Source organism: Pan paniscus, chromosome 9 (genome assembly GCF_029289425.2).
Source record: "Pan paniscus chromosome 9, NHGRI_mPanPan1-v2.0_pri, whole genome shotgun sequence".
Classification (NCBI taxonomy): Eukaryota; Metazoa; Chordata; class Mammalia; order Primates; family Hominidae; genus Pan; species Pan paniscus.
The window spans coordinates 32628847-32652644 of NC_073258.2; the positions used below are offsets into that span (position 1 = coordinate 32628847).

Below are 23798 nucleotides of genomic sequence, written 5' to 3' on the forward strand. Positions count from 1 at the left end.
TCTGGACAGTGATTACAAATCCCTCAGAGGCAGCTTGTACATATGAAATGGTGGACTGGCTGAAGAAAGCTTTATCCACAAACGAGTCTGCCTTCTAGTTTTAGTACACTGGGTAGCTTCCTGCCTCCACAAAATGGAAAGCAATTTTAGTAAGTGCTTAGCTCAATTAGTTTGTGTCCAGACGTACTCTCAAGGGCTGGGCATACATACTTGTGATCGTGATTACCCACCTATCTCTGGGAGGCTTGTTTTTCCAGAAGCCAGAGGCCTGAGTCTCTGGCTTCTAGTACACTAACCAGGTGAAATTTCCATTCAGTAGTGTACCTCTCACTCCAACCCCCTAGGATGGGGCTTGAAGTGAACACCCTCTTCTACTGATGTGGAAGGTCAAGGAAGGGTTTTCCAGTTGTCATAGTACCTCTTTCGGTCCATGTTAGCTGCAACAGTCATGAGTTCCCTCTGGGAAGCCCATGGGAAGCTCAAGCATCTGCTCTGCAAGCTTGGACCCAAATGTCCAACACAGCCTATGGTGACATCCAAGATACTTAATAACTATTAACAACTACAACAGACCAAGATGGTTACATGTGACTCTGAGCAGGAATTCTGGCTTAGAACATTCTCTCAATTCTGCTGGTACTGAAATCAAGAACACCTTTCAGAAATTGCACCAAAGGATCCACAATAGGTAGGGAGGAAGGAACATATATCCAGAATACAATCCAATGAGCCCTGACACATAAGACTTTGGGAGTGCACTGCAGATCCAAGATTATGCTGTTTTGCTTCAGTGGTTCTTCTGGGTGATGTCTTTTTTATTTTCTCTGGTTTTCGCCACCCTTCTGCTATCCCCTCTTGGTTGCCACAGCATTTTGTGGGTGGGCATCATTACAAAAGTGAGGAGGAGATGGTGACTGCTCTTGGGGAAAATGAGAATGTGCAGTGATTACTCTGTCATCAACGGTTTCCCCAAACTCACTATCACAAACTTGCCCAAAATACATCCACAGCCTTAACTCCAGTCTCTCTGTTCCTGTAGAAATTACAACAGCCAAAGATGAAACCTAAGGCAAGACAGATGACAGCATGATGGAAGGAAAGAGTACACTGAGTGCCTTATCGATCTATCTGCCAGCCTGTGAATGGTGGGTAATAAAAATTTATTGAAAATTAGGGAAAAAAATCACTTATTCTAATTCTTCTGAAAGGCATTACTGATGTTGCATATGAATAAATCCCTCCTTCCCCAGGACGAAACTACCATCCTCCACCATCCAACCCTCTAAACAGCACGAATTTAAAAATCTTGCAATTTTATTTGCATATAAAGGCCGCTAGATATAGAATATCACAATAAATTTAAAGAAACAACTGCTTTCCTAAATTTCATTAACAAAGTAACATAAAATAGAATAAAGCTCAACAGCATTTACAATGGGAAAACAGAAATGACTATTAGCGACAATATTTTGTGCTAGCGAAGATTGCATCGACACACAGTGCAAAATGGGAGAGGGGAGAGGAAGTAAGAAGACAACTCGGGGTATTTAAATAGAAAGGACAACTAAGCCTTATTTTAGTTAGCTTCCATTGCATCCATTTAAGTCTATACATGCCTGTAACTGTACCTAGATTTAACTCAAGCTCTTTAAGACCTTGAGCTCTGAGAAAATGTGTCAGTTCCTTCCGACTTCTGATGTGCTGCTATACAGCATCCCTTTGCAGTTGTACTGTCCTTGACAATATTAAACTCCTAACGTAGTCATAATACACAAAAAATACTTATATATATAAACCCATATTGAAAAGGAGTCTGCATGTTCATTTTTTTTAACCGTATGAAATACCTGCTCTTGACAGATTCCATTTCTGTATTTTTAAAGCTAAAATAATTTAAAAGAAACAAACAAACAATGAGACCTTGTATAACCACAATAGGAATCTCACTAGTTAAACCATCCTTTAAATGACAGCCATTTTCTTCTCAATGCAGCTTTCTTTATAGTGAGAGTATGAAAAGAAGTCTTTTCCATGCCTACTTCTGTTGAGAAGATTGCTATAAATCGGGACCACAGCTGCAAAAAAGAAGCATTACCAAGAAAACAACAACAACAAAACATTGAAAATTAAAATAAACAATACTCTTAAACAGTTGTGCAAATCTGTGTTGGTTTTTAAAACACTGCCTGTTTCTTATTTTTTTTTCTTTCAGCTTAAAGCATATTAAAATAAGACTTTTATCACTTTTTAAAAGAAAGCTTGGCTGTCCTTTGGCGAACACTAACAATTTACAATGGCATGGCCTTTGAGAAAACAGAAGTCATTTTACAAATTCACAATGTTCCTCTGATTTCAAATGGATGCCCCATTTAAAATAAAATAAAATAAGAAGCACAACCTCTAGCATCATTTGTGTTCCAACAATTTACAAAAAGAACTCACAGGGTTTGTAAATAAGTAAGAGAATGTAAGTTTATAATTAGAAAAATGGCAGTTTATAGACCTTCCCTCACATTCCAATAGGGCATTTAGAGCTTCAGGAACCCTGTGGGTTTGGAAGGTCAAATATAATTGGAGGGTTGGTCGGTTGAAAGCTGACTGTACACGTCGAGGCATTGATGTACGTTGTGTAACCGTCGGTCATGATGCCATAACCTGTGGGGAGAGAGTGTCACATTTACTGTAATATATACAAATGAGAGTGATGGAATGTAGGGCTGTCAGGCAAGGAAAACAAAAAATTTTTGTCAGTGGGCAGTGAGATGAAATTCAGTTGAGCCTCCTCAGATATAATGACTTTCAGAAGCTACTGCCCAATTTTACTCTATTTTCTTTAAATGGTAGAATCTTCTCCTTCAACTAAGAGCAATTTTTTTTTCTTTATTTAAATGCTAAACTTGTTGAAGAAGGGCTGTGATTTCTTTACTAGGGAGAATAAAGAAAAACTTTTTTCCTCCTTTTAAAATAGGATTTTCATTTCAAAGCCTTGTGTTAACTATTGAGTTCTAGGGAATAAATTGAGTAATATAAGGATTACTCCTCAGGGGCAAACACAACTAAATTCCAAGTGGGATATGGGGCAGGTGAGGGGGGAAAGGATACTGCATTGAGAGTTAAGAAATGTAGACACTCAATTTACTTATTTATGAAATAATCTCTTAACTGCCTTTACGAAAGTCAACCACATATGATTTTTGAATTGTGTGGCTTTAATACTAAGTTCCATTTCATTCAAAAGTGTCAGCTAATCACATGTCGAAGTGATATGTAGAAACATCACCCTAGGTCACTGTTTCCTAAGCTTACCTGGATACTAGATCAAGCAAAAACACTTCCCATATGCAATATAAACCTTTTGTGATTTATTGGGAGAAAGCTGTTTCCCTAGGTCTTTGGTATATATGTTCCTTTGATAATTTTCAATATGATAAAATGTTTAGCATGTTTGCAAGTTTGCACATTTCCCTGAATACCTTATATTTGCCTTATAGCCTCTTCAACTAAGATTCTATGTTGGTATCAGGCTCTTATGGCATATAAAAACATAGCTGTGAAAAAAATAAAATTACCAAGATATAGAGAAGTAACTGAAAAGGCTTTTTTCCACATTTGCTAAAATTTCTCCAAGTAAAGCCTGTGGAGAACTTAATGAGGGTCAATGGAAAAATCTCTTAAGAAAAGAAAAGAGGCATTTAAAATCTGCGCTGTTTAGTTCTGGGGTCATAAAGTCTTGTTATCTCTCTCCATCAAGAGGTTGGTATTTGCCCTCTTCCTGCCCTCTTTAGCTGTCTTAAGTGAATAAAAGTGAGACAAGTTTATTTGAATATGATCTCCTCCCTTTTAGGCAAGTTTATTATTTTGGGGCTTCAGTGGAATTCCCCAATTGTCTGGCTAGTTTAAAGGTAATTAATGATTTTTTTCAAAGATAAAATGCAAACTCATAGGCATGCTGCACGAATTCAGACCTGTTTTCAGAATAACAGTCCTCCAGAAATGTTGCTTAGTTTAGATATGAGGTCCCACCTCCCTAGTCTCCCCTCCAGGCATTCCCCCATCACTGGTGTTCCCTCCATCATACCTTAGGGCAGTACCCTCCTTTTCAGGGGGCACAGCTCAAAGCCAGAGCAGGCCGATATCCACTCTCTGGGAGCTGCACCCTGCTTTCCACCCACTCAGCTGGTACCTGCCCTTGGAGCAAGCTGAATTTTCTCTCGCCTCAGTAGGATGATTTTCAATATGCTCTTTATTACCCACCTAACCAGGAAGCCACTGGATTTGTGGGCTTTGAAAAAGCAAACTTTGTTTTTTGCTTCCTCAGGCACACAGCCTTAAACACCTCAACTTGACTGCATATTCATAAGTAACTCCAGAGAGCTGCCATAAGCAGGAGCTAGAGAGAATATAGCGGCTGCCCACGTAAACATGGCCATTGCACACAAGCGTGTGTAACTGGGAAAATCTGCTAGGGACAGAAATCCTTAGGCTTGCTGAAAGAGGGCTTTGTGTCTGTCTCAAAGCCCAGTTACCCATGATTTGAAAAAGGCAGGTCGGAGAAAACCCAGATCCCTTGAAGATTCCTGTGAGGCTTTCGGTTCTGTGAACCTGACTCAGCTTACCTTGAAAGGCAGAAAAATGGCAACTGGACCAGTTCCTATTTAAGAGAGATTTAATTATTCTGCTTAACCTCAGCCTGAGCTAATAGCTCCGATGATTTCTGAGAAGTCTGAAATAGTTTTCTGAGGTTAGTAAGGAAAAGTCTACCTGCAAATGTGCAGGTTCCCGCCACTTCTGTTACATATCTTTCATTGCATGTCCTAAGCTATTTTTCAGAGAATGCCTTGTCTTCCTGGGTCTTTGTGTTAATTCCATATGAAACACAATATTTACAGGTAGGAGGGGACTATAGAGGCTTAAAATAGCTTCTAATATCCAGACCATTTCTTCTAACTCTCTTAAGGAGAAAATGACTCCTTGTATACCTTGGGGTTGCTCTAAAGCAGTGGTTATCAAACATTCCTCGTTAAAGCCCTGAGATTCCAGAAGCTGCCAGGGGGAGTGCAGGGTTTGCAGTTAAGTAGACCAGACGTGCTTCCTACTTTCCACTCTGCTTACAAGAGAGAAGGTCCATATAAAATATTTATCAGCTTTATATGCAGATGTTTCTCATAAGACTTCATCTTATAAAAGGGTCCCGCTGCTAAAAAGTTTGAAAACAACTACTCCACTTATTCCTAGTTGTAGACTGAGATCGTGGACAGGGACACAAAATGTTTTGAATTCTTTTCCGCTGTTCTTACCTTCGTGGATTCCACCAAACACATGGAGCTTGGGCCGGACTCGCCTCTGAACCGTGTTTAACAGCTCCACACAGCCCACTCTTTGAAGCTCCTTTGGAACCCAGTCTCGAAAACCTAAGGGCAAAATGCAATCAATACACTTAATTTTCTTTCTTCAGGTAAGGTTTCATTTAGACTTTCAGGAAGCCATAACTCACAGAAGGTTTATTACATTATCTGTAATCCTAGCCTCTCCATTAAAGCTCACAATGGCTTTTAAGAAACTTTTCACTCGTCACTTTGTCTTCTTTAGGTTCTTGAAATTTTTTTTTTTGGTTTCCATTTTTTTTCTTCCTGTTAATTAACATTTTTTTTTTTTTCTGTAAGAGATTTGATTTATTCAGCCACGGGTTTCAAATCTTCTTCATGAGCTCAATGACATTTATTCCCGGCAGTCCCATAATATCTCTTTCTCCCTCAATTCAGTTACTTTCGCTTTTTTATTATATCTTTCTTATAGCAGTTTACTTCTAAGATGATTCAAAGAAGGACTGAGAGGGGCTGCCTGTAAACAGGTCACAAGATACCCAGCTCTCTTTAGATACACTAAGTCTTACCCCTTGTGGTTCCGGATGACCAAAGCTTTGGAAAGCTAGGTTGCTCCTGTGGTCCTGTCCTCTCCAGCGACAGGCAAAAATGTGACCTCACGGTGGCATCCAGCAAGCTGGGGCTAATTGACTACTTTGAAAGTAAAAGCCACTTAGTTCTACACTTAATGCAGAAAATCCATAAAAACTGACATCAATTATAGCAAAAGTCAGCTATCTGGATGATTATGGCCTGGAATGGAATCCATACGCCTCAGCAGGATAGGGCATAAAGAAGGCAGGTAGGATGAAAGGCTAAATCGTAATCTCTGGAAACCCATTCCACAGCGCCATTAGGTTCTTTCTATTATTTAGAAATAACTGGGCAGTAAGGAACAGCTTTCTGCTTTGTTGGGCCAAGCTGCAGACATGAATGTTTAGTGTCTCTGTAAAGACATATTCGCTGGGGTTTAAGGAGTGACTAGAGAGTCTGAGAATAGATGAAAGTGGGGTCCCCAGCAAAAATCTATCCAGCGTTTTCAAAACTTTTTTAATAGTGGGGCAGAATTCTTAAGCTACATTGATTGGCATATTACCTCATGCATGTGTTTTTCCTGAAGGGGGAAAATATTCCATTTCATATGCAAACATCTGAGAAAGCATCTTGCTTATACCATAACAGTGAAGTCTCACGGCACTGTGGCACCCCTCACCAGCAGGAAGAAATTCAAGGCCAGTCTCTCCACTCCCCTCTCCAATGTCACGTTTTCACAAGAATCCCAATAGCTGTATTAACTAAGGTTTAACAATACCTTAGGAAGACTTTGCCTGACCTTTTATTTGGGAACTCCTTGATGTAGCTGTCACTCTGCTCTACTCACAGCCACTCTCTCATTTACTCCACCTTTACCATAAAGAGAGGGATGCTAGCTCCCCTATTAAGAGTTCCTGGGATGTCTGAAATCCTTGGAGTCTACAATTCAGACTTACTCTTATTGCCATTTGCTTTTATACCAAAATCAATGACTTGATAAGTTTGTTCTGTTCAAAGTTGTATTCCAAATAATACTCGAGTCATGTAAATGTTTCTCTGCTGAAGATGTCCAAGTCCCTTGAAATAAATAGCCAAAGGGAAATCATGCCTGCACCCAATTAGGCTGCTCAGGCAAAAGGATGAAGGTAGCTGAAATGATAACTCTGTAGGATGCTCTCACTGGGTAACTCATGCTGATCACAATATTTAGCTAGCAATTTAATGATGTAGCTACTCTAATGGTTGTAAAATAGGGAACTTAGTTAATTATGACTTGATAAAGGTTGTTGACAAGTGTAATATTTTAAAACATGGGTTGAGGTGGTCTGGGGATGATGAAAAAGCATGGGAATGGTGATTCTGAAGTGTTAAAAGAAGTCAGGAACTGCTGATCCTGTGCAAATCTATATAATTCCCATGTCTGCAACAGAGCTGGCTCTTCTTTTCTTGCTTCCCCCATCACTAAAATGTGCCACTATGGCCTCCGCCACGGTGCTCACTTCCACTGTTTCTTTGTGAAACATGGGCCACTTCCCTTGTAAGAGAAGGAGAGCAGCACCAAGTGCCTTGGAGGAGAAAATATCTACAAAAATTAGACTTGCATTAGGAAATGAATGTTATTTTTTTTCTTTTTATTTTTAGGGATGGCAAAGGAGGGGAGTAACATGGATAAAAACTCCAAACCACAGGAAAATTTGGAAATTATTTATATTTGTATAAAGTGTTTTTTCCCTCTCTCCAAACCAAGATGATTAAGAAACTCTTTTAGCACTGTACACTGAAAAATGTGTTAAAAGGGTAGATTTCATGTTATATGTGTGTATGTGTGTGTGTTTAGCCACAATTTTAAAAAGAAAGAAAAAATAGAACAGTCTTCTATTAAAAGTGGAACATCTGAATTTCTTGAGCACACCTTAGTCGTTTAGAAAGGGTCCTGGCATAATGGGTACTGAGTAGATGTGGGATCAGGGCGGTAGTCCTTGTTGAAGAATGTTCTGTAGCTAAACCAACAGATAACAAGTTCGTGAAAAATTAAAAGGTAATAAGTCAACTGATCATTCTTTGGCCCATAATGTGGCTCACTAGTGGGTAGGCTTTGAAGCACACAGACAATATAAATCTGGATGCAGCCTCCATGTGCCTGTAGGGTAAGTATCCTTAAGTAACTTTCAGTGTAAGTTCTTACTGAAATACCTCAGCTTAAAAAAAGGATTCTTTTCTAAAATTATCAGCTCAAATGTTAAACTTTAAAGGTCTTCCAGGTTCCAGCATTATATGGAAAAGGAAAATGAGCTCCTTTGAATAAAAATTTCCATCATTTCATTGCCATTCAAAAGCCCTGTGATTGGGAGGTCCGTATCTTCCTTCCTTTCTCCACCCCACCCCTTTACTCCAAAGTGAATACAGTTCTTAAAATAAATTATCAAGCTCAGAAGACTGTGGCGCACCATACTCATTTGATTTTTCCCTGACTTGACTAAATCAAAAAATTTAATTTCAAGAACACCTGTAAGCCCAGCAGAACTGCTGAGTTTAATTATCATACTGAGTTTCTTTAAAGACATTGACTTTTCTTTTCGTATTCACTTTTTTTTTTTTGGAGGAAAATGATTATGTCCCTGAAGCATTATTCATTATGCCTGGAAAAAAAGGCATCTGGATGACAAAGGACAACCTTTGCTTCACTTACCTAGAGGAGGTCCATGTGTCATGAGTATGTCAATGCCCTCAGGGATGAGGTTCCACTTGTCCAGCAGAGACTGACCTCTGGGTAGGTTAAAGCCCCATCCATTAAACCACGGGGTCCTTTGGGGGAGATAATGCACATGGTATCAGGCCAGCAGAGCCACGGCTCCGCTCTGCAATATTTCTCTCTCGCACATTCCCCCACGGTTTGCATTGCTCTCTTTTCTCTTTTTGATGGTTGGCCCTGGCAGCAGGATGCTTTTTTGTTGACTGCTTCAAAACCAATCCATTTGAAAGCAAGCGTGGAGCCTACGAATTGTTCCACTAGAAAGGGGCACAGGAGCCTTTACAGTGGAGACTTTCCCAGCAGGCCTCTATCAAAATCTTGACAATGCTTTGTCTTCCCCTAAATCTCAGTGCTTCCTAAGATACCCAGCCCCGATCCAAAGCATTTCCACCCTTCCTGTAGCGTCTCACAGCTAAGAAATTCTGCAGTACTCCTTCTCCCTCGCAATCACTGTGGGGGGAGGAGTGGGGAGGGAGGAGAAAATCTTTCTACTTTTCCAGAAAGATTCTCACTAAAGTCCTTGGAGAAAAGGATGAGGGCTCTGACACAGACACTCTGTCCATTAAGATGGTTTGAATACCCTGGAGTGAGATTTCTGAAAAAATACGGGGGCTCTGAAAAGTGAGAAGGAACACAGTAAACAGAAAGTAAAAGTAGAACTCTTCTTCTGCCACCAAAGGGAAGATTTGGGGACATCCCTGGTCACTCTGGAATCCACTCTCCTGACAATAAACATGAGCCTTTTTCCATCCCAGGAACTTCTGCTCCAAGAATGAGTTTTTGAGATTGATGTTCCATGTAGAAGGGAATGAGTCTTTGTCCATCCATTGAGCATTTCTGATCGGTGCTGAAAATGCCTCTACCATTTCAGATACAAGTAATGGGAGACTGATCAATTTCTCTCTGCAAATACTACAGGCTAAATCACATTAGAACTAAGTAGTTCCCAGTGTTATCCTATTCCCAAACATCTAGATCTTATCAGTATTCTTTAAAACTGTTCTATTTTGTTCTGTGGGTAAATTCTAATTTGCTAAGGCATACATGTGACAGACAAGTCGGTCAATTTTCTGGCCAAGCCCAACTTACCCTTTCAGTTTAACCTGCCCCTTCCATGCCAAATGAAAGAGGTAAACCTGTGTATAAAGTGACCCTAACCTTGTCAATCACAGCTAATCAAATGGAGTGCACACTTATTTAAAGCCAGTCACTGGCCAGACTAATCAGATTCTTTCAAGAATTTGAACTTAGAAACACTGACACAGCTTTCATTTGGTGGTGGACATGTATAGTCAAGACCAGAGGGAGAAGAATGGTCATTGAAAGCCATGCAAAAATCTGTGGCATACGTGCAAACCTCAGTTCACACTGATATGGTGGAGAAAGTTCCAGAGAGAAGAGACTGTGTAGCCCTAGCCAGAAAAGGAGAAACCAGGAAAGTATCAGACTTGCTTCCTAACCACTTTCCAAGTCCTTAAGCCATGCCCGGGGTGCTTGCTTATAATAGAAATAAGAATATGAGGAGAATAATTATATTGTGTTATTTAATGCTTTTTCTGTGTCAAGGTACTATTCTAAGCACTTTATTTGTATTAACTCATTTGAGCCTCGCAGCAAACTCATGAGGTGGGCACTATTATCATCTCTACTTTACAATGAGGAAACTGAGGCACAGAGAGGTTAGGTAAACACAATTAATAACTTGGATATAAACCCAGGCAGTCTGGTTCCAAAAACAATGTTTGCCACCATATAATTCCTCTTCTTATATATTATCTGAATTAATTTACTCCTTGCTCTGGGTGAGACTCTTCTGTACTCTTTCAAGCTTGAGTATCTTGTTGCTTGAAGCCTAGTGAGCTCTGAACTGGAATAATAGATCAATTTCATGGTTCTGAAATCCAGTAATAACATAGTGGAGTGGATACCTGTTGCTTTTGTCTGTTCAGATCTTTCCTCCGTCTTTTGGTGACAACATCTGAGTTTCTTTTGGAGAACCACTCCCTTTCCCACTCAGTACATGTGCTTCTGGTAAGACTGATTCCATCCCTGTTCTAGAATGAGTCTTAGGGATGTACATATGACCCAAGTTGTGTCAATGAGAGTCACCCTCAGGATTTGGCTGGTGCTATCTAAGAAGAGGTCAGGGTTTTCTCTCTGGGATCCTGAATCTTAAGACTTATATGAGCCTGGAATTGCCAGGGAGCTATTTTATCTGTCCTATAGATAGCCCCTGCTTGAGAAACCACCACAAAGAAACCCAAGACAAAAAAGAGAGGACTCTAATGATGTTGTTGAACATGTGCATCCAGCTGTACCTGAAGCCAACTGAACTTTTCCTTCTAAGGCCCAATAAAATCTTGTTCTTTTTATTAACTTTAGTTAGATCCTGTTTCTTGAAACTTAAAAAGTCCTAATATATACAAGCATTGTATGTACCTGGGGTAAGCAATAATGTCTCCTCCACTCCAAGATGTCTACATCCTAATACCTGGAACCTGTGAATGTTACTGTACACGGCAAGGGGAAATTAAAGTCACTGATGGAATTCAGATGACCTGAAAATAGTGAGATTATCCTGGATTATCTAGGTCGGCCCAGTGTAACCCCAAGGGTCCCTAAAACTGGAAGAGGGAGGTAGAAAAGAAGATCAGAGTGATGCAATGTGAGAAGGACTCAACCTGCTATTGATGACTTTGAACACAGAAGAAGGAGACTAGGAGGCAACAAACGTGGGCAACCTGTAGAAGCTGGAAAAGTTACGAAAAACCCAGATCTTCCTATAGAGCCTCCAAAAAAATGCAGCCCTGCAGACACCTGGATTTTAGTCCAGTGAGACCCATGTCAGACTTCTGACCAACGTACTTGTAAGATAAATATGTGTTGTTAGAAGCTACTAAAGTTGCTGTGACTTGATAGAGCAGAAATAGAAAATTGGTACAGTACCTACAACGTCTGAGCTGCCTATAAAATGCAGGGACCTGGGAGTGGCCCTGGGCCTCAGCTGACATATGGCACATGGTCAGTCAACACAGCCACACCGCCTTGCTCAGCTAGATGCAGTGCTTTTAGAGAGGAGAAGGTAGTGCTCTCTTTCCTACCTCAATTTGCTTGGGAGGCACCTGGCATTGGAGGCCTGGGGATAATGCCAAGTAGACCCTTTTAGAGTTCAAAGAATCAGTCTTTCTCTCTCTTGTCCTTTAAGATTCCTCACCTTCAGGTTCTTAAACATTTTTATTAGAGACCAAAATACAGCTTTTCTCATTTGGGATGCCCATCCTTCCCCTTCATTTTACAGTGACCCTCTTCTAAGGTTTGTTTTAAAAGTAAAAACAAAACAAAAAGGCAACTTCGAAACCCAATGAAAACTCAGTGAGCATTTTGGACAAAGAGAGACAGAGAAAAACAAGCAAAAGCATCTGTTTTGCTAGATTTTGAAAACAAGCTTCTGGGCCTATGGTTCTCATCTGGACGTCTAATAAAGAAGGATTTTAACAAGTCTCAAGCACACTCAGGTAGTTGTTACAACGAGGAGATCTGATTTTGCTGTCAGCGAGGATAGTCAATCTCTGAACCCACAGGACACCCAGGGGCTTCCAGAGGCAAAGGAACAGGGCTTAAATTTTTCAGTCTTTCCTGTTTTCCCTTGCAGAATTTTCTCTTAAAACCCCACAGCCATATTCCCCCAGGAAATCCTCAGTTTTATAAGTGCTCTGTAAAAGATAAGAAAAACCTATGGTCTATATTTCTAGAGACCCAAAATTTCATTTGGTTAATGTTAAGCTGTGACAAAATCCAGAAGTTTCCAAGTTAAGGATGAAGTTTAACAATGTCTGTCTTTTATTTCAACTCAGATCTGTATGTGAATGAGAAGAAGAGCAGTTATATTCCAGGAAAAAAAAAAAAAAAACATTTATCATGGCCTTGATGTGCTTTTACCTAGAGCTTTTACATAAGTTATTGGATTTAGTTCTTCACAGCAATTTTTAAGGTAGGTATTATCAGCTCTATTTTTAGTTAAAAACCTGAATATCAGGGATATCAAGTAACTTGTCCATGTTCCCAGGACCAGTAAGTAGTAGAGCCAAGATCTGAACCCAGATCTGCTGGCTCCAAAGCCTGGGTTCTTCCCTTGCACAATGCTGACCAAAACCTACTAGCCCAATTTCAGTTTTTGCTCTCATATATGTAAAGTAAAAGTAAGGCTGTTCCATACAGAATCTTAGTCTGTGTACTGTACAGCTCCAAGAGGTGCCATGGAATTGTGCAACCGAGGTGGCCTTTAGTAAAAACATAGTATGATATGGCTGTTCTGGGGGCTTTCCAGTCCTCTAAATCCTCTAGGTAAGGTCTTTCCACAAGACAGTGGCAGGCAATGGGAAAAGCAGCCCACTGATGGATTCCAGAATTATCTCAGCGTGGCATAACAAATGGGGCATACAGAAGTGGGGAGATGTGTGTGCTAATTCTCATGCTGAAATTAATTCACTGGCTCACCTGAACCTTAGGTTAGCAAAAGGTCCTCACTGGTTCAGTTTCCTCACCGGTTCAGTTTCCTCACCTGAGCAATGAATGAGTGAGTGGACTCAATTACTGGATTTCAAGATTGCTTTTAGGTTGTAGAAATCTTACACAGAAATGCAATGCACAAAGCAGGCAAATGCAAAGGTGGGGACTGGGAAGAAGGAACTTGGAGCCTGCTTACTCACTCAGCTCCCTCCTCCTTTCCAACCTGCGCCTCTGAACACAGCTGGCCAAACCTGGCACTTGATGATCTTTCCATATCTAAAAATCCTAATATTTGATAGTTCTGTGCAGATTATCTATGTTCTGAGTAACTGCAGTGAATTGCTCTCAGTGAATTACCTAAACTGCTTGTGAGGGACCAAGTCTAGTGTGAGAGAAATATCTACACAGAGCAGAACACTGAATGTGTCAGTGCCAATGAATAATGCTTTATCCAGTTGAGTTTCAACCTGAAACATGAAACCCCAGCAGTGAGCCCATCAGGGGTTCACTGGAAAATACGTGCACAGCCAACCTCCAGAGCCCCACAATGGGTTTTGTTGTGTAGCAATGGGGGTGAGGGGGGAAAGGAGGAGGAGGGAATCCAAGGGAACAATGTCTATTGCTTCAGCCAAAGGACTTAATAATTAGCTGTGACTAACAAATACCACATGGGAACCAACTTGTAAGAAAATGTCCCACAAAGCACCCTATTGCCAGTGGGCCAATTTGAGCCTGCAATCTCTCCCCTTCTAGGGAGAGATTAGAAAACTAGAAGGAAGGGGAGCAACTCCATCTGCCTGAAGCCACTGGACCAAAGACTCAGATGGATGGAAGCTGGGGATGCTTTCAAAGCACCCTCCCCCTTGCTCTTGAAATTGTAAGCACTTGGCCTCCCTGGGCTGAAATTCCAGGGGCAGGGGCTAAGGGAGTTAACATAGGCAGAACTTACTCCAAACAATGTCAATACAAAACAGGTTTTCTTTATGGAAGCAAGTTAGGACGAAATCGCTGAAAAGGTCATCTGTGTTTGCAGTACACAGTACGGTGGTGCAGGCAGAAGGGAGCTGCCAAGCCATAAATCCAGGGAGGCTTGGACAGGTGAATAGCTATTTACTCCCCCACAAACTTCGGTGGGGGCTGGGTGCGTCCTAGGAAAGCAGGATTTGGAAACAGGAAGTTGGTGCCTGTTATCCTCAGGTGGGCTACTCAGGGTCACAGCCCTGGTGTTACAAATCAACGTCCACAAATTTTCAATGCACAGACAGGTCCTGAGCTGGCTGCATCAAAAAGACTTGGGTTCTTATTACGATAGTCTCCTGGGCACCTTCTGCAGGGATTACAGCTTGGAAGCCTTGGGGCAGCTCTGCTCGGATTTGGCACAGAAGCTGTGAAGGGGAAAGTGCAAAGATCACATAGCACCCAGACTTTAGGAGGTGGCAGGTTGGCTGTGTCACTTAGCGTAACGAGCACCTGCAGGCTCTTTAAAAGTTAGCCATTCTTATTTTGAAGGCAACGGTTAAGAGCATGGATTATGGAGTCAAACAGACCCAAGTTCAAGTTCCAGACTGGCCAGTTATTGGCTTCTCTGGACTTCAGTTTTTACAAATAAAAACAGAATGTTTGCCTATGTGGATAAAGTGAGTGAACTTTTGTAAAATTTTTGGCACAGAGGGTTAATGTACAGCTTTTAATTTACATATGATATATATTAACACATACATGTATGTGTGTGTACATATATACATACACACAGAGAATTGCTCACATTATTTTTTTCTTCCTAGAATTTCCCAAGCCATGGTCCATCAAATCATAGACCCTCCTGCTCCAGACTTTTGAAAGTCCCCAATGAATAGGCAAGCATTGCTAGATGGCTAGACAGAGCCTGATTTCCTCTGGCTGATTACTTATTAAAAGGCACTTCCTCAGTTCACTTTTGAGTGGAAGTTTTTCAGAAAGCCATTCGCTCACTCGCTCACTTGCTCGCTCCCTCACTGGCTCAGTCTTGCATAGACAATCCTGTGGAATGCAAGAGCACAGGGCAAAACGGTTAGTCAAGGCTGCTTAGCCAGCTAGTACAGGTGGTTAGATTTTGACAAGATCTTAAATTGGGGAAGTTCAGACAAGGGGTTACTTTGGGTCCTTGGAATATTTATAATAGGGGGTGAAGAGAGGTTCACCGAAGGAATTGACAAGCTACTAATTAATGCCATCACGGCTGCCTGGCACCTCTATTAAGCAAAACTCAGAAACCGGGAGCCAATTTTCACATATGCTTTCTTTTCTAAATGGTAGCCCTTCTGAATTGCAACCTTCTTCACGCCTGGCACTCCCAGCCGCCATCGGCCCCTCTCCGACTGCACATCACACCAGGTCCAAGAGAAGCTAATTTAACCACCGCTGGTTAAAATCATACTGCACTTCACAGCGCCTTTCACATGCCATGAAGCTGTCATGATAATTCTTGATCTCTAGCTCACCTGACAGCTCAGCCCTCCCTTGACTGCAAAGCTTCCCCGTCAGTTAGAAATAGCAGTTTTCCTGGCACCAGATGTGTCATCTTGAATATCCAGATGAAAGGCAGACACCTGGCCCCTGCTCCCTCCCCTCCCTGCCTCGTTTTCCCTTCTTAGCTCTGGATTTTGTTTAGGAAGGCAATGCACCACCCCACCCCCAACTCCCAAGTCCCTCCTCTGGGCAGCCTGGAAGTTCCTCTTCTGCACAATTCAAAAGATGTCTTGCATTAGCCCACAGAGCAACTTCACACCTTGTGCAGCAAAGAGACACACACACACCAATTGACATCGCTAGGAGAGGGAAGGAAAACTTAACATCAGGGCAAGATTTCCACCCCTTTGCAGCTGCTTGGGAAGCCTGGCTAGCCCAAACCACCAGCCCAGCTGCCTCCAAAGGGTAGTGCTGGCTTCTCTCTCACCAGCTGTCTGATCCCATCTCTTCACTACGACTTTGTAGCTTGGTCTTTCGTTATGAGATCCTTGGGATGAAAAGAGATATTGTTTTGCTAAAGGGCAGGCCTGGGTGAATAATGTGGTCTGTGTGTCATGGACAGGAAAGGAACAAATTGTGCCTGAGGTGGTCACCTGAGCCCCATGAGCTACTCATGGGGGCTTCTTAAACCCAGGCAGCACACGTGGACATCTTTACAAACACACCCGCTGTGTCCCTTTTTTGTAACTAATAAAGAACGAGTGTCAGCATTAAGCCTCTGTTACCGATTTTCTTTTCCCCTGCTGGAAAGGAGGTGGTGTAAGCAGAGTTTACTGTAGAAACCAAGAAACAAAAGACAACATGACCAGTTTTCGAACTTGGCGTGTTCTGAATTATTAAAAATAATCTTATAGTGTCCGCCCAGCCCTCTCAAGCATACCTGCCTTTAATCTTGTAAACAAGTTCATAGCAGGAAGGGGAATATTTTCAATCTGTTTCCTTCTACATGGCTGTAAGAAACATGACGCCCATCCTTCATGCAAAGAGAGCCTGACGGGGCAGAGGAAAGATCATGGCAGGACTTCTGTCTTGGTGGACAGGTGAGGCAGATTTTGGACATGACTTGGTGCTTACAAAAGTGGCTGTTTGTTTTGCTGCTGCAGAAATCAAAGGACAAGGTACCAGGGTGCCTTCAGTTAAAACAAGGGCTGGTCCTGCTCAGCCCTGGGACCCTGATGAGAGGAAACACGGTGAACTTAGCAGCCCCCAGTGGGACCTGCACTAATGTCCAATCCTCGGCAGTGAGAATTCCTCAAAGAGGAATCTCACAGTTCCCATCATCCAGGTTTGAAAGAAAAAGGGAGGCTTAACAGATGCAGAGAAGTAGACGTAAAGAAAAGGGATATTTGTCTTCTCTTTTCCTTTTTTCATGGCAGTCTTTTTATTGTGGTAAAATATACACAACACAAAATTTACCATTTTGACCACTTTTAAGCTATAATTCAGTAGCAGTAAGTATTAGGTTGGTGCAAAAGTAACTGCGGTTTTTGCCATTACTTTCGATTACTTTCACCACTACTATCCATCTCCAAATTCTTTTCATCATCCTAAATAGAAGGTCTGTACACATTTAACACTAACTCCTCCATTCCTTCTCCCCCAGCCCCTAGTAACCACTATTATACTTTGTCTCTATGAATTTAATGATTCTAGGTACTTCATGTAAGTGGAATCAGATAGTAATAGTCCTTTTGTGTCTGGCTTATTTCATCCTGCATAATGTTGCCAAGGTTCTTCCATACTGTAGCATGTGTTAGAAATTCATTCCTTTTTACAGCTGAATGATATGCCATTGTGTGGGTATGCAGAATTCATTTTTTTTTAATCTAAGAAGGTTTCTGAATGCTCAGTAGGTGCCAGGCACTAAGCTTGACCATAGGGAGACCCGGATAATAAGTCCCAGTCCCTTTCTTTGTGAAGTGCACAGTTACTGGATTGAAAGCCCAGTGAGGATGGGCTCAGTAAGGTACCTCCCAGGGTATACACTCATTCAACAGACATCACCTAGATGCCTATAATGAGCCAGGTTCTAGCATGGCAGGTGCTGAGAAAATGAAATTGAATACAGTTTCCAGAACAAATCCATAGCCAGCCAGTTCATAGGTAGCAGTGCCCTGGACAGAAGTCTTTAAACTTTGGCCTTCTTTTTTAAATAACCTAATTTCAGAGGAGCTTGGGGAACATCAGAATGATGTGAAAATTAATCCAGCAGTTCCAAATGCAGACAGGCCCTGAGGCCAGGAGGTGACCTGGGGCATCTGTGATAGGACTGGTGTGAGCGGGAGGGAGGTCCTTCCATTTCCTCCTATACATTCCATAATAAGGCTCTGCAGCTGAAACCAGGACCACAACACACAAAAACCCACATCCTACTAGAGACTGAGCCTGCAAGGGTGGCATGTGTCACATGCCTGGCTGGCTCCAGAGCACAGGATGAACAGGACGGGGGAGGAGGTGGGAAGACTGCCAAGTACTCAGGAAACTCACAGAGAATACCTGTGCCTCCTCTTCCCCATCCCACCCTTTAGACATGTCACGGCAACCAGGCAGGTAGATTGTTTTTCTAACTTAGATTTCCCAACAAAATAAGAAAAAGAGGAAAGGTAGGTTCGGGAGTAGCTGGATTTTGTCTTGTTACATAGCGAACTCTCAAGAATTGATGTTAATAAACAAGTAGGAACTGATGAAATCTCTGCCCCCAAATACAGGAGAATTCACAATTTTATTATGTTTGATTTCATTTACAATGTGTTTGTGTGTGTGTTGTTACACATTTATGTTGCTAATACTGGTTTCTTTTGTATGCTATTTAATATTCTAGGGCATTATCAAGGGGATATACAGTTGGGGAGCATTTTACTAGTAAGAAAGCCTGCTACCTGCAAAATAGACCCAAAGGGGACAATTGATAAGTGGACAATAAAATACCATACAGCCATTAAACATAAGGTCAGTTGGAAACTCAATGAGTCTGGCTCACTACTGTGTCCCCATCACCTGGCACAGAGAAGATGTGTATTTGTCAGCTGAATTAAGAATGAATGTTCATGAAGAGTTTGTAAGTTCATGAGAAAATGTGTATTCCTTGATGGTCAGTGGAAAAGTAAAGTATTACCTTTCGTGTATCAGCATGAATTCAAACATGTAAAAAACACTTTGAAGAAAAAGAAACAGACGGACATGCCTAATGGTTAGGTTATCTCTGGGGGTGAAGGGAGAGGGGAAAGATTATGGGTGATGTGAATTTTTTTCCCTTTCTATTTCTTTTTTTTTTTTTAACTTTTTCTATAATGACTATATATCATTTGGAAAAAAAATTATTCAATGTAAAACTCTCCAGATGGCTAAATGCAAGTGGAGCATGGATGGAAGAATTTGGAGAATTCAACATCTACTTCGACTCTACTTTTTCTAAGGTGGTTTCTTCCCTAGCTACATCCCATTAATGCCCTAGAATATTAAGGGGGTAGGGAAGTTAGTGGGTGTGGGGACTTTTGCTCAGGAAGCTGACATACGGCCTGCCTTCTTTCTCTTTACTGCCCATTTCCATATGTGGCAATAAAAAAGCATCTTCAGCAACGGAAGTCTTAAATTCATTCATGGAATGAATATAAGCCACATTATTGAGCACCTGCTTAGTGCCAGACATCACTCCGTTGCTGGTATATATCTCTCATCTGACTGAGAAATTTCAGTTTAAATGCACACAACATTATATATCTGTATACCACTTTGCTGCTTACAAATAATTCTCACATTTATCAGTTTACCAAGAGGTGAGCAAAGTATTAATTTTGGGAAAAACAGTCTACATAAATAGGATTTTGGGGGCCAGGCATGGTGGCTCATGATTGTAGTCCCAGCTACTTGAGAGGCTGAGGTGGGAGGATCCCTTGAGCCCAGGAGTTTGAAGATGCAGTGAGCTCTGATCACACCACTGCACTCCAGCCTTGGCTGTCTCTAAAAATAAAAAATAAATAGAAGTTGTAGCAACTTGTCTAAGGTCATGTAAGCTAAGTTGGCATGAACCAGAACTTTGTAGTGCAATGATTAAGTTAAGAGGGTTAGAAGTTAGGCCTGGACTCAAATTCCAGCTGCTTTCTACTTAGCAATATGACCTTGGACAAGTTCATCTGTTTGATCTCAGTTTTCTCATCTATAAAATGGAGATAAAAATAGCAACCATACACGTGTGTTGTGCAGATTAAATGTGATAATATATGTAATACATTTAGCAGACAGCCTGCCTATATAGATTAAAAATTAAATGGTGACTCTTATCAGCATCATTATGAATGTTAATATCATTATAGATATTAATATCACCAACCCTTTGGTTTTTGTTCCCTAACTTATCTTCTCCATACTTCATATCACCTCCAAGTTTACCTTTTCTCTACTTTTCAGATGTAGGCTGTGGATACCAAAGAATTGAGTAGATCTGTCACAAAGCAATGGAAGATGACATTTGATATGGGTGGGCCAACTGCGAATAAAAAGAAGACGTTCACTTGGGAGATAGAAAAGAGAAGTTCTAGTCATGACTTTTCCAATTTACTTGCTATATAACCTTGAATAAGTACCCTCTCTGAATTCCTGTCTCCTTACCTGTGGAATGAAGACAAAAATTCCTAAGGCTCTAGCAAGATTGTCAAACAAAGGTCTATATGTGTGAGTTGCAAATAAAAGGAAAGCACCTTCTGATAAGTGTCTTCTAATTCCCATGTCATTTCTTGTCCCTGTGGCCTGTTTGTGCTGTTTGAAAGCTCGGGGGAATTGGAATAAGTGACAAGGAGGTCAAATGTAAGTTAAAGTGTTAGCCCCCATTTATCTACCATTTTGGCTCTAAACGACTAGTTTCAGTCCAGACCGATTTAGTAAAGTGAGAAAACTGTGACTGCAAACTGGCAGTACACACAATCAGAGGAATGAGTAAAAAGCTTAGGCTGCCCTTCAATTCAGAGGTTAAAGCAAGCACACAGACCCGGTGTCTCCCTCACTGTGTGCCAGCCAACCATATATTATTAATTGGGCTCAACAAACATTATTGAGCACCTTCTACTGCAAAACTCTGGCAGGGCGCTCTGGGGAGATCTAAATGCAATGTGAGGCAATGCCCCACTCTTCACCAACCTGCCATCTGGCTGGGATAACAAGATCATCACAGGCAAAACTGTTCTCCCATATCTCTGCCCATTAAAATTTCACTGAGCCCTCAAAGCTCAATTCATAATTAGATTTTCCCCAAGAAGCTTTCCCCAATCCCCTCAGCCCTTTGTTTAATCCTCATTTCTGGAATTTGTCATGCTCTGCATTATTACTTGCTTGTGTGTGTCTTTTTTTCTCAAAATTATTTCCTACCTCATTCCGACAAGCATTTGAATCCACGTTGTGTTATGGGTATGTCTATCTTCTCCCAGTGGGTTGCAAACCATGTCCTATTTATCTTGGTGTCCCCCAAGATCTAGCACAGTGCCTGACACAAAATAGAGGTCAAGAAAATATTCATAACAATGAAAAAGTCAAGACAGCTTAAAATAAGTGCCCAAGGGAATGAGCCAGATACTATGTGTAACTGGAGGAGGTTAGGAAAGGGCAAGGCAAATTAAGATTGGGCTTTTAAAAAGCAAAGGTCATTTAAAAATACTGGATTAGACATATCACAGGCCTGTGCTGCCCAATATGACAGCCGTATTTACTGAGCACCCGAGATGTAGCTAGTCTGAAAACGGAGATGTGCTGTGAGTGCGAAACACACATCATATTTTGGATGCTTCATATTAAAAAAAAGAATGTGAAAATACTTTAATAGCTTTTATATTGAATACATGTTTAAATGATTGCTTTCTGATAACTGGGTCAAATAAAATATATCATTAAACCAAATTTTATTTTATGTTTTTACTTTTTAATGTGGCTACCAGAAAATGTAAAATTACCTATGTAGTTCATGTTATATTCATATCGGAAAATGCTGTCACAGGCCATATATAATGCTTATACTATGATTCAGTAATCCCTGTCTAGAAATTACATCCTAATGAAATAATCCAAAAGTAAGTAAAAATGCTATGCACAGAGTTGTTCACACAGTGTAATTTGTAACAACAAAATATTGGGAACAATTATTTCTAAATTCTGCAGAAAAAAGAATGGTTAAAAAATTTGCTATGATTGGAATATCCAGTAAAATACACATTATGCAAATGTTAATTCTGAAGACTACGTGGCAACACAGAAAATCCTTAAGACATCATGTTGCTTGAGAAAACCAGCCCACAGCATACACTGCACACCGTGTCTATGTTCAATCTGCATCTGGGCATGATCTTCCATTCACCCATCATACATATGCAGAACTATGACTTCCCACCAGGTTCTGCATTCAGGAAAAATCAGAATTAGAGATGAAAGAGGATGAGGAGGCAGCCAGGTAAACAGACAATTGTGTATAAAATATATGCAACATATATATGCAAGGTGAGATGAACACACCTAAGTTTTCCGAAGCTAAGAAATGGCTGCGAAAAATGTGAAGGAAAACAGGAAAGCTATTCTTTTTGTCATGGATGATGTGGGGCTTTTTTGCAGTGGGTGGGGGGGGGGATTCCTAAGCTTTCCTGGATTATTACGATAAAAAGGCAGACTAGAGACCAGCCTCTGTCTCTACATTGAGCCTCTGGCACACAGCGTGTGTGTATTCTCTGTTGGTTCACTGTTGGCTCCACTTAACACTAGGCAGCACTTAACAGTGCAGCTCTGAAGTCAGACCTGTGTCTGAACCAGCTTTAACACCTCCAAAGGTGTGAACTTGGGTAAGCTGCTGCACCTCTCTGAATCTGTTTCCCAATCTGTAAGATGGAGATAATTATATTATCTATGGCAATGACACATTGTTGGGAACATTAAATGAAATAATCCACATAAAGCTCCTAGCAGAGTGCATGGCACATAATAACCCCTAAATAAATGTTGGTTTTATTGTTATTGTAAAGATTAGGAAACAGCATGATACAAAATTGATCAGAATGATAAAGCAGATGGTGGAAACTGCCTGCTCCCTACACTACATTCTAGTTGTATTGGGTCATTACTTTCAGTTTCTGGAATCTTCTATAGCCATTGAATTTACTCAACCATGTTTTCTTCTTTGTTGTTTTTTGTATTGTTTTGTTTTTTTGTTAATGCCTTAAAGGATGATGAAATTATAAATGTTCTATACAATGTGATATTGAAATGACCTGATAATTATTTAGGTCCTCTGTCGCTTACTCAGTGGCATAACTCATAAAAGACAGACTGCACTTTCATTTCAAATTCCACTTTTTTTCAGCCGGGCACGGTGGCTCACGCCTGTAATTCCAGCACTTTGGGAGGCCAAGGTGGGTGGATCACCTGAGGTCAGGAGTTTAAGACCAGTCTGGCCAGTATGGCAAAACCCCATTTCTACTAAAAATACAAAAACTGTGTGGTGGCAGGCACTTGTAATCCTGGCTACTTGGGAGGCTGAAGCATGAGAATTGCTTGAACCCAGGAGGCGGAGGTTTCCAGGAGCCGAGATCGCGCCACTGCCCTCCAGCATGGGGGATAGAGCAAGATTCTGTCTCAGAAAAAAAAAAAAAAATCCAATTTATCAATCTCCAAGTAACCTCTCATAGTCAAAACTAAAACCAGGTCAATTGCTTTGTTGTGTCTTAAAGAGATGCTGATGAATTCAAGGAATCTTGAAAACAGAAACATTTCATTTTTCCGATATTCAGTCTTGCTCTTTTCTCTTATTACTAAGCAACTTTGCATGAAAGCAGACTCTGTTTTATAAATAGAACATTGTGCAAGGTTTTCTAGAGGTGTCTGCTAAAAATAAAGCGGGTTATAGTTTACTTCTTTATAGCTTTCAAAACAAAACAGCCTAAGCTTGACTAAATTTGCTATATTTCATTTTTGAAAGGTATCTTTATGTGAGCCAGGTCTGATTTCTTGAAATGAAATTCCCCAGAAGTTAGATTTCCTATATTTATACAAGGCGTGCCTGTGCAAAGTAATGACACTAGTTTTTTTTTTTTAAAAAACATACGCCCTAGAATGAATACAACTTAGTGATGCTATACTTCCACCCTATAAAATACACAATT

General features: G+C 40.9%; 1 protein-coding gene across 5 annotated transcripts in view; it reads right to left on the minus strand.

The window, feature by feature from the left end:
* Positions 1-1296: 1296 nt before the first annotated feature.
* Positions 1297-23798, minus strand: part of MPPED2 (metallophosphoesterase domain containing 2) — a 175733-nt gene continuing 153231 nt past the window's right edge. For all 5 annotated transcript variants that reach the window (XM_008955885.6, XM_057299127.2, XM_057299128.2 and 2 more), the window contains exons 5-7: positions 8587-8702; positions 5298-5411; positions 1297-2655 (exon numbers count right to left, since the gene is read on the minus strand). In XM_008955885.6, coding sequence (XP_008954133.1) covers positions 2537-2655; positions 5298-5411; positions 8587-8702 — 349 coding nt within the window. In that variant the 3' untranslated portion in view covers positions 1297-2536. The remainder of the gene's footprint in view (positions 2656-5297; positions 5412-8586; positions 8703-23798) is intronic.